The sequence below is a fragment of the Notolabrus celidotus genome, chromosome 5, assembly GCF_009762535.1.
Source record: "Notolabrus celidotus isolate fNotCel1 chromosome 5, fNotCel1.pri, whole genome shotgun sequence".
Classification (NCBI taxonomy): domain Eukaryota; kingdom Metazoa; phylum Chordata; class Actinopteri; order Labriformes; family Labridae; genus Notolabrus; species Notolabrus celidotus.
Genome location: NC_048276.1, coordinates 7,328,913 through 7,339,965, shown reverse-complemented (window position 1 = coordinate 7,339,965; position 11,053 = coordinate 7,328,913). Strand labels below are relative to the sequence as shown.

At 36.8% G+C, this 11,053-nt stretch overlaps 1 protein-coding gene across 1 annotated transcript; it reads left to right on the top strand.

The window, feature by feature from the left end:
* The first annotated feature begins 5,458 nt into the window (after window positions 1–5,458).
* hmgb1a (high mobility group box 1a) lies at window positions 5,459–10,266 on the top strand. The gene is made up of 5 exons (XM_034684166.1): window positions 5,459–5,585; window positions 8,805–8,965; window positions 9,173–9,318; window positions 9,465–9,639; window positions 9,779–10,266. Exons 2-5 carry the CDS (start codon window positions 8,819–8,821, stop codon window positions 9,929–9,931), a joined length of 621 nt encoding a protein of 206 aa, XP_034540057.1. The 5' UTR covers window positions 5,459–5,585; window positions 8,805–8,818; the 3' UTR covers window positions 9,932–10,266.
* Window positions 10,267–11,053: the final 787 nt, after the last annotated feature.

Sequence of the window (11,053 nt, the reverse complement as noted above, 5' to 3'; positions counted from 1 at the left end):
ATTTTTCCAGGTGTTTTCCAGTACTGGAAAACTGGTCAACTGTTTTCCAGGTTTTCCAGGACGCGTGGGAACCCTGACTATATCTTATACTATATTATTTTATATTACATTATTATTGTTTACTATAACTTACGGTCATATTATATACCCATATTTATAATTATATTGCTTAATCTGTCATTACCAACTATAATCACACCATGCCAACCTGTCACTACTGAATCATTTTCAATACTGCCTGTAATTACTTCTATTTAATCAATTTGTAACATTTGTATTTATCTAAATTCCATCTGTGACACTGTATATATCTAAATTGTATTATATCTTTATTTATCTATTTTTATTTTTACTTATTTTATTTTTCTAATTGGAACTTTTTCTGTGATTGTACTTGTCTGGGTTGCTGCAACAACTGAATTTCCCCCCCGGAGATCAATAAAGTAATATCTTATCTTATCCTATCTACTAGCTCTACATCTTGTATGATATAAGATTACATAAGATAAGATAAACTTTATTTGATCCCCCATTGGGAGAAATTATTTTGTTACAGCAGCTTACAACACGGGACAGGGGAATACAACAATGTACTTAAATAGTTAAAAATATAATAACAATAATAATAATAATAATAATAATAAAATCAAATAGAATAAAATATGGCAAATATTACAGATATATGAACACTATGTACACTTCTATCTGATGAATAGATAGTGATGTAAGTTATTGCACAGACAAAATTGCACCAGGTTATTAAAAAAACATACACAGTATGAGAAAGCACAGTGCGATTCAGATGTGAGATTGACAGAATAGTTTGTCGTTGTGAATCATAAACAGTGACCTGGGAAGACAGAGACATATTGCCAAGTCACACAGTAACTGCCATGTAGTGAAATGAAGATGATAATTTATAATAATAAATCATTTAAACATGAAATACATAAAAAGCCTATAAATATAAATATAAATCGTAACTTGTTAAATTCTAATTTGTTACTGATTTATATCTATTTAAGTAAGTATATGTATATTTATATTAAGTAGAAGAAAAATCATCAGTGGATGATGATTTTTCCATATAATTATGAGGCACTGCTTATAACGAGTTAAAACTGTGTTTTAGATTCCTCCTTTTTTAATGCAGAATTTTTTTATATTTCTTGATTTCTTTTGAAGATCCAAGATATGTTGCTTCTTGATTGGAGGAATCATAGTTTTGGCTGGATGGGGCTGGGATGGGGGGGTTACATATGTCCCTCCCTACACCTCCTGTTCTTGTAGCCCCCCCATCCCTCAAACACATGGACTTTACAGACATGCACAGCACACATGGATCTCACTCCACCCCATCCCGCCTCTTGCATGTGCCCTCCTCCATTAAGCCCCTCCTGTATCTGCTGCTCTCCTGTCCTCTATTTTCCTCTTGATGACAAAATGAATTTGCATATTTTTCCCAGGGAGCGCTCATTAGAATGCATAAACCGGCCGCCTCCTAGCCTCATGAGCCGGCTATAGCTTTCTGCCGTGGCACCTCCTGATGCAAAAATGAGACTCAGACAGTCACAGGCAGCATCACTGGCAGACATGTGGCCTGAGTCTGGGTTGTGATTGGCATTTGGAATCACTTCGCCCTCTCCTGTTTTAATTCATGGATAACAATAAACTATGTGTCAGCCATTTTTCTTTGTTTCTGTATTAACTGCTGAACAGAATTATAGTTATTAAATAGCCAACCTATTTCCTCATTAAATACATATTGAAAAAATAATCATTTCTTAAGCACAACTGATAAGATTATCCTCTAAGGGCCTCTGACTGCTGGCTGGACCACCTTTCGGAAAATCATAATGAACATGGACATATTAACACCCAACCCCCCACTTCCACATTACAGTACACAGACGAGGCCCTAAAGTCAGCTTGCATTACCTCCAATTTGGACTTAGATGGCCTGTATCACACATTGAAATCATTGTAGAGACATTTTCACAGTCTGGTCTTCACAATGCACGCCTACTTCTCTTACATTCTGTGTTTTGAATAAGGTGGCGCTGGAGCTCAGAACACAGGGTCACAAAGCCAGATCTATTTATAAATCTATAGTATGTAGGGTTTCATACAGCCTATATTTAATCATACTGACGTGCATCTATAACTGTTTACAACATTACAGGTTGAGAGCCATCATTAAGGAATGGGTTTAAAGTGATACACTGTGAATTAATTCAAATTGTCATCTAAATCATTCCAGTATGGGTTTGCTTGAACAGCATTAATGTGCACAGGAAAGCCTATGTAGCCTGGACTGTTGAGATCTGTCTCTGATTAGACAGACTGATTACTACACATACATTAACTCTCCTAACATCTTGGCATTACTCAACAGAGCTGAAGAGCCATGGCTTTTTAACTGCAGCACACATAATAGTTTAAGTCATAATCAGGTTGTATCAGTTACAATGAAAGCAAAAAATATAGAGAAAGAAATGTTTCCCATCAGATTCCATGTAGTCGTCTTTATTAAATTACCTAATGAGATATAATTGCTTGGATGACATATATATTAAGAGTCAGTAAACAGATGAACACAACTTGCAAGTTTGTTTTGAAAATCAATGAACTCTGGTAAAGACCTGAATTGCATAATATAATATGGATGATAGGTGGGTTGATATATAATGAATGGACTTTGTACAACTTAAGTAAAATGTAAACAAGGACTATTTCAGTACATGGAACAGTGTATCTGAGGATAGGATTGAAAAGCAAACTGCAAACGAGGTTACCGACCTGAACAGATGATCTATATGGTGAGGGCAATTAGCAGGGAGGTGTGCGTATATTATAAAAGGTTTACAAGCAATACTTCAAACTGCTTTCTAGTTGACTTAATTTTTTTATCAAATTCCTCAGATTTGTCAAAAACTGCTTTAATACTGCCGCTAACTTTGGCAGAACTTGTACAGAACAGAACTGAGAAAATGATAAGAAGAAACATATTGCACATGTAAGAGAGAGGGATGAGTAATTATTGCACATTAATAAATAGATGGGGGAGATATTGCACAAGTCTGTTTTGGTGAGGTTATTAATGTTGATTATAGAGTCTGAGTTATAATATGAAACTAGTGCAAACTAGGAAAACATTAATAATCTGCATTATAATTAAAATCAATCAATATTAATATTAATCCAAATGTGGGCCTTTAATGTTGTATACCTCTGTATCTCTATTGCTGTCTTATCAGAAAACACATACTCATAGTAAACATAGCTACAGTATAAAATGAGTGGCTTATAAAAGTAATTATTATTTCCGTTTATTGGGAAGTGTGAGAAAAAACTGTGTGGTATAGTTAATGAAGTCAGGTTTTGCTAATTGAGTCCCAAATAGAAAGGGCAGATCCATCCTATGGTAATTAAAACACAGCCTGTAAACTGAATTGGTATTGTGTCTAAAATGTCACATCAAGAGCCTAATTATGGGATGAGAATCTGAATCCTCTGTAATTTGCACCTAGTTTTGCAAAGTTCTCCTCATGTATTTTAAGAGTCATAATTTAGCTCATGACCTTAATTTGTATCAAATTCCTCAGATTTGTCCAAAAACTGCTTTAATACTGCCACTAACTTTGTCTTAGGCTGCAGAGTGGCTCTTTAAGACAGTGTAATAAGTGGGAATAAGAACACGTGCATATGAGTTAGAATATGAAACCAGTACAAACTAGGAAAACATGAATAATGTGCATTAAAATTTAAAATCAATCAATAACGGGGCATATTAATCCAAATGTGGGCCTTTAATGTGATATACTTTTGTCGTTATTGCTGTCTTATCAGGAAACACATGCTCATAGTATAAAATGAGTGGCTTATAAAAGTCCTTATTATTATTTTTGTATTCTTTTATTTTATTCTATTTTAATTTCTGACAGCGATTTATATTCTGTGTGTTTTCACTGTGCAGCACTTTGCTAAACTTGATTGTTTTTTTTAAATGTGCTATATAAATAAAGTGGATTGGATTTGTGTTTATTGGGAAGTGTGAGAAAACACTGTGTGGTATAGTTAATAAAGTACAGTTTTTCTAATAGAGCCCCAAATAGAAAAGGTGGATCCATCCTATGGTAATTAAAACGCAGCCTGTAAACTGAATTGGTATTGTGTTATTGTGCTAACACCAGGCCAAGTTCTCTAAAATGTCACATCAAGAGCCTAATTATTCCATATGGGATGATAATCTGAGCCCTCTGTAATTTGCACCTACTTTGCAATGTTCCCCCTATGTATTTTAAGAATCATAGTTTAACTCATGACATTAATTTGTATCAAATTCCTCAGATTTGTCCAAAAAAACTGCTTTAATACTGCCACTAACTTTGGCTTAGGGCTGTAGAGTGGCTCTTTAAGACAGTGTAATAAGTGGGAATAAGAACACATGCATACTTGAGTTAGAATATGAAACCAGTACAAACTAGGAAAACATTAAATATGTGCATTCAAATTAAAAACAATCAATAATGGGGCATATTAATCCAAATTTGGGACTTTACTATGGTATACTTCTGTCGTTACTGCTGTCTTATCAGGAAACACATGCTCATAGTATAAAATGAGTGGCTCATAAAAGTAATTATTATTTGTTTGTTTTTTAAATTATTTTATTTTACTCTATTTTATTTTCAAATGTTCTGTGTGTTTTAACTTATTTTACCTCACTGTGCAGCACTTTGCTAAACTTGATTGTTTTTTTAAATGTGCTATATAAATAAAGTGGATTGGATTAGATTGGATTGGATTGGATTGGTGTTTATTGGGAAGTGTGAGAAAACACTGTGTGGTATACTTAATAAGGTCCAGTTTTTCTAATAGAGCCCCAAATAGAAAAGGTGGATCCATCCTATGGTAATTAAAACGCAGCCTGTAAACTGAATTGGTATTGTGTTATTATGCTAACACCAGGCCAAGTTCTCTAAAATGTCACATCAAGAGCCTAATTATTCCATATGGGATGATAATCTGAGCCCTCTGTAATTTGCACCTAGTTTTGCAAAGTTCTCACTTTGTATTTAAAGAGTCATAATTTGCAAATAAGCTCACGTGTATTGAGGAGAATGGACAATGGAGCTTGTTGATGAAGAAGGGGACAGCCCATCCAACACGGCCGCACAGCAGTTAACAGCCGCCCGGTTCACTGACTCCAGGCGCTCCACGTTGTCTCATTCATTTAACTTGCCTACTGTACACTGTGCTCAACGTAGTGAATTCAATACTATGGCAAACACACTACACTACTACCAGCTCCAGCATGCTCGGACTGAAATGTTTTTGTATCCACGCGCCTCCGAAAACTTCAGTGACGTTTCACAAAAGACAGCCAATGGGACTTCGTCTTCTATTAGGACAATGAAAAGCCTCTGACCAATCACAGGAGCGCCAGCCTGGGCGCTGGCCAATGGCGTGCGAGCCCCGCCGAGAGTAATGTTAGAGAGCTGAAGACTGAAGACACTGCGTATCGCCTCTGTTCCCTCACACACAGCCATTGCAGAGCATTGAGATCCAGCGAGAGTCCCTTGGTAAGTATCACACACGCAAAATATGAAGTGTTCAGAATGATGAAAACGACGATAACATTTTAAAATATCATTTTGATGTGTTTGCTGTCATTGATTGTAATACATCCTGATGCTTAGAGAGGATTTTGTATTGAGAAAAACATGATAAATAGTAACATTGCCCAGCCTGGGTATTGAGAGGACTAGACGCTCCGTCTAAAAAAAAAAAAAAAAAAAACAGAAAAAATATTAACCTTGACGAAATTCGACGACAACACTCGATTTTGTCAAATACGATTTATTTCCACTAATAATGTCGTGTCATTTTTACAAAATGGAGTCAAATGAAATGCAAGTTATCGCGTAAAAATCCAGGAATGTCTTGCGGAGAGAACACATTAGCGACAATGGTTAAGAAGACTTACCGTTAGCTAGCCGTTGGCATTGCAGTGCAAAGCAGCGCGAGCCTGTCATGTGAAGAGAGAGCTGTTAGAAAAAAAAACATGAAAATATATAAAAAACACAAGAAAAAGAAAGACAGTCACAGAACATGTATGGTGATATGTTTGTTTGTAATAACCCACTGTGACAATGCGTGTAAAAAATCCCCTCACGATGTGCGCTTGTTACTGTAATGGCTGACTGTATTCGCATCGCATAGGAAAGGCGAATGGGAAGAGGCGCAGTTCAGCTCAACTTTTTCTAACCGGGTTTTCTTAAAAAACAAACCAGTAACTACTCGATTTAACGACAGGGATATGAAATTCAACTTCCCGTGTTTCGAATGACACCACTCCGAGGATTATCCGATGCTGTTAAAGGGTTTAAATGTGGCGTTGAAGTGAAGCAGTCGCCGCGGTCGCTCTGCCCTCTATGTGCAATGGCTGTGCGCTGACACAAAGAGAAGGAGCCATATTCTCCATGTTAGTGGATGAAGACGAGCGGCCATTAGGAGCTCATAGAAACCAAGGCAAAGTAGCACAGCCCCGCTCATAGACACAGTGCAGACCCAATGTGTTACTATACAAACCGGCGAGTGCAATAGGATTCAAACGGGGGAAATATTTTTGTCAAGACGGGCAGCTTTCAGGGCATATTTGTCGTGTTGCAAAGCGCACTGCAGGGCGCGAGGAGGCATTTGAGGGAGACTTTCTTTCATGAAGAAGGCATTCTCACAAAATGGAAGAAGAAATATTGCTGTCGTTGTTGACCTCCTTTTTCCTCAACGAAAGCTCCCTATGCGCCATTACTACTCCAGTCGACGCATCTGAACCTGAACTGGGAGTTACTTACAGTGACATTTTAATGCAGAAATAAACACATTTTAACCACTTTTTTAACATTTCACATGAAGAGAAGGGATTTTATACATATTTAGAGGAAATAAAGACTTTAAAGGGAGAGTGTTTAATCACCTTATGTGACAGTTTTAAGTGTTTTAATTTCAATAAATATGACTTTTTAAGTATTTGTGTCTTTTTTTTCTGTTTCATTAAAACATGAATCCTGGTGTTCCTGGAGGTCTATTTTACATGTGTTTATTATTTTTTTGTTTTTTTTACAGTTTGTTTGTGCAAAACACAAGTCATATTATGAGGAAGCTGTTGCGGTTTGTGTTAGTGGTGGGCGTACCGATATATCCATATTTACACGCTACTCATTTGAGTATCGATTACTCTAATACTTTAATAAAATATATTTACTAATTAATAAATGCAAAATAAAAGTGCATGTGTCACTTCTGATTCTTTTAGGGTAACTTATTTATTTATTTTTATTACACTTTGTGCAAAACACGGTTCATATTATGAGGAAGCTGTGTTAGTGATGGGCGTACCGATATATCAATATTAACACGCTACTCATTTGAGTATCGATTACTCTAATAGTTACTCTAATAAAATATCGATACTAATTAATAAACGCCAAATAAAAGCGCATGTGTCACTTTTGATTCTTTTAGGGTTGCTTATTTATTTATTTATGTTACAGGAAGCTGTTGCGGTGCGCTTTGCATATCGATTCTGTGGTATCGATTCTCACACGCTACTCATTTGAGTATCAATTACTCTAATACTTACTCTAATAAAGTATCGATACTAATTAATAAATGCCAACTAAAAGCTCATGAGTCACTTCTGATTCTTTTAGGGTAACTTACTCTAAAGTTTTGTACCGAAGAGGCGTTTTTAAGCTTTACAATCAGATAATGTAAATAAACGATGTTAATTATTAATTATTTATGCGTTTTTCTAAATTGATTTCATTGTTTTAAAAAAAGGCAACCAAAGGATTTGCATATTAAAGTTGTTAAATGAAGAGTATTGTCATGGGACTTGTCTTTCAAGCATTGCATTTTATTATTATTTCTGAATCACTTAAATTATCGGCACCGGTATCGGGTATTGAGTAAATTGCCATAAAAGTATCTTGTCCCCCAGCACTACTTTGTGTAGGTGCAGGAGGGGAACTTTTCAATCAATCAATCAATCAATCAATCAATCAATCAAGCTTTATTTATAGAGTGCCTTTCATACAAATCAAATGCAACCCAAAGTGCTTTACAGTGATTGAAAAACAAAAAAGTAGCAGAAATAAAACACATTAGACATATTAGAGGAAAATAATAATAATTAATAATAATAATTAAAATGTAAATAACAGAATTAAATAGAGACTAATGCACATCAAAAACAAAGTAAGTGTAATTAAAATAAGTTAAAGCATCAAAATGAAGAATACAAATAGTTAAAATAAATAGATTTTAAAAGGGTAAGGATAAGAGTTCATCCATGCACAAAAGCAAACAAACAACAGACCCATGCATGTCATTTTAACTCTTAAACTCCGTGTCGATGAGGTTTGGTCTGTGCAAAAAAAAAAAAAAATCACAGAAATGGGAGTCGGCCACTGAGACTGGGTTTGGTTTAAAAAGGAAAGTAAAGATAATGAAGGAGGAAGCGTCATCTGTTCAGAGTTGTGTTGTAGCAGCTTGTTGGTTTAAAGGGTCCTAACTTAGTGCGGTGACAGCTGAGAGGGCGGGTCACCTAGTGCACATAGGAGTCTTAGAATAACACTGGGAGGTATGTTAGGTGGGGGAGAAACAATTAATCAATTAATTAAATTTATATAATTTCAAATAAAAAATTAAACAAACTTTTTTTTTTTTTTTAATTGATGATTTTTGTATTTTGATTTATTATGGCATGACAAATTTAGCTAAACTCACTTCTTTTGCAGATACTACCGCCAATATGGGGAAAGATCCGACCAAGCCGAGGGGCAAGATGTCCTCCTATGCGTACTTTGTCCAGACCTGTCGGGAGGAGCACAAGAAGAAGCATCCCGAGGCCTCCGTGAACTTTGCGGAGTTCTCCAAGAAGTGCTCCGAGCGATGGAAGGTAAAACAATTACACTCCTTTAATTATATTCTCTCTTTTCGGCATAAATCAAGATGATTCAAATTCAGGAAGCTGTTCATTAATAATAAACCTTCAGATGCCGATGGTTTTAAATAAGTTTGATAATGCACCCACATACCAAACTGAAGGGACCTGATGTGAAGAGTCATAGACGCTCTAATCAGGAAGTGTTCTCTCTGTTTTCAGACGATGTCCGCTAAGGAGAAGGGCAAGTTTGAGGACCTGGCAAGGCAGGATAAAGTCCGGTATGAGAGGGAGATGATGAACTACACGCCCGCCAGGGGAGGCAAGAAGAAGAAGTTCAAGGACCCCAATGCCCCCAAGAGACCCCCGTGAGTGATCATGTTTTGAAGTGGAGAAATTACTTTTGAAGACTTAAACTTGAATCATGAGTGGCTGACGGTTTAAAGGCACAGTGCACATGTTTTTATGATGTACGAGTGACAGGGTTGACTGTTTTCTCGCCTCTCCTCCCCAGATCTGCCTTCTTCATCTTCTGCTCAGAATTCCGCCCTAAGGTGAAAGGTGAGAGCCCCGGGCTGTCCATTGGAGACGTTGCCAAGAGGCTTGGTGAGATGTGGAACGGCACCAACTCAGAGGACAAGCAGCCCTACGAGAAGAAGGCTGCCAAACTGAAGGAGAAGTATGAGAAGGTAAACAGAACGAGGCTCTGCTGTTTCCAGATCCCCTAAATACATCAAATTACAACTTGCGTTTTATCGTCGTCTTAAAGTGATCATGACAGCTCGAGCCTCAGAATCAGATTCACATTTTAAACTCCTTCCCCTGTAGGATGTGGCGGCCTATCGTGCTAAGGGCAAGACTGGGGGGAGCGCACCCGTGAAGGCTCCGGCCAAGGCGGAGAAGAGGGATGATGACGACGACGACGATGACGACGATGAAGACGAGGAGGAGGAAGACGACGATGATGATGATGACGAGTAGATAGCGAGTGACATATATAGTGGTCATGTTCTTGTTTATAAAGCATTTAATCCCCTTGGACACACTTCACTTACTGAAAGAAAATACGTTAGTACTCAAGGGGTAAAAAAAACAACAAAAAAGGCTGTGTATATCAGTTGTTTTTATGCTGTACAGTTTTTTTCTCCTTTTTGTATAGTTCACACTACACGTGTCGTATCTGTATCTTTCTGCCAGTCTTATTTTTCCAGTGATAGTTCCTAGACCACTATCCTGCCTGGTACAGTATAAAGGGGTGGGCTTACAGTAATTACCCTAGCTAGAGGTGCACAGCACATAAAAAATGTTCTGAGTTAGATCTGAGTGTTTCTGTTTTTATTTTTTTTCCTCTTCCTGTGTGTTTTTATTTTAAAATGACATGTTATCAAAGTTGACGTATCACGGTTATTTTACTGATCTTTACGTACCACTGTAATAGCAAAAATAAGAAGAAAAAAGCCTTGTTTATTGTTGAAATCTAAATTGCTTCTGATGTCAATAAACATTTTTTTTGATAATTCTGTTTTCTTTGAGTGTTTGTGGTGCAAGATTTGGGAATCAATGGTTAGAATTAACTGTAAAAGCATCATTAAAATAACAGCACATCAAATAATGATTACACTTGACAGATGCCTACTATTTTATTATGTTAAAGACATTAATTGTTAATGTGAGGAACATTTTGTGCATTTCAGTCTACATCATAAAACTGAGGTGACATCATTCTCCTAGAAGACAATGAACAGACAAAAACCCAGGCCTCAATAAACTGCTCCTCTGAAGTATGACTCATCAACACAACTGTTTACGCATGTCGTGTGTGTTTTAGCACAGCTGTGGTCAAACGCAAACAAGCTTGTGCAGCTGAAGCTCTTTGCCCCGGTGTGCACGCACTGAAAGTTGTGGCATCATCGCCTCCTCTGCATGCCGACATGCATCCCTGCATGTCCCTGTCCTTTTTTTTTTTGTTTGTTTAGATACAGCAGCTTCATCTCACATGTACTCTCTGGGTCCTATCCAGGGTAAGAAAGAAATTATATAAGAAGGGATTATGTGCTCTGACAAACCCAGTGACATCAGAATAAGGCTGGTGTGTACGAGCCA

Excerpts from the sequence above, each read along its gene's own strand:
- hmgb1a (XM_034684166.1), top strand. The coding sequence starts at position 8,819 with ATGGGGAAAGATCCGACCAAGCCGAGGGGCAAGATGTCCTCCTATGCG. Across the intron at positions 9,319-9,464 it reads AATGCCCCCAAGAGACCCCC|ATCTGCCTTCTTCATCTTCT; the intron begins GTGAGTGATCAT and ends TCTCCTCCCCAG. Across the intron at positions 9,640-9,778 it reads TGAAGGAGAAGTATGAGAAG|GATGTGGCGGCCTATCGTGC; the intron begins GTAAACAGAACG and ends CTTCCCCTGTAG.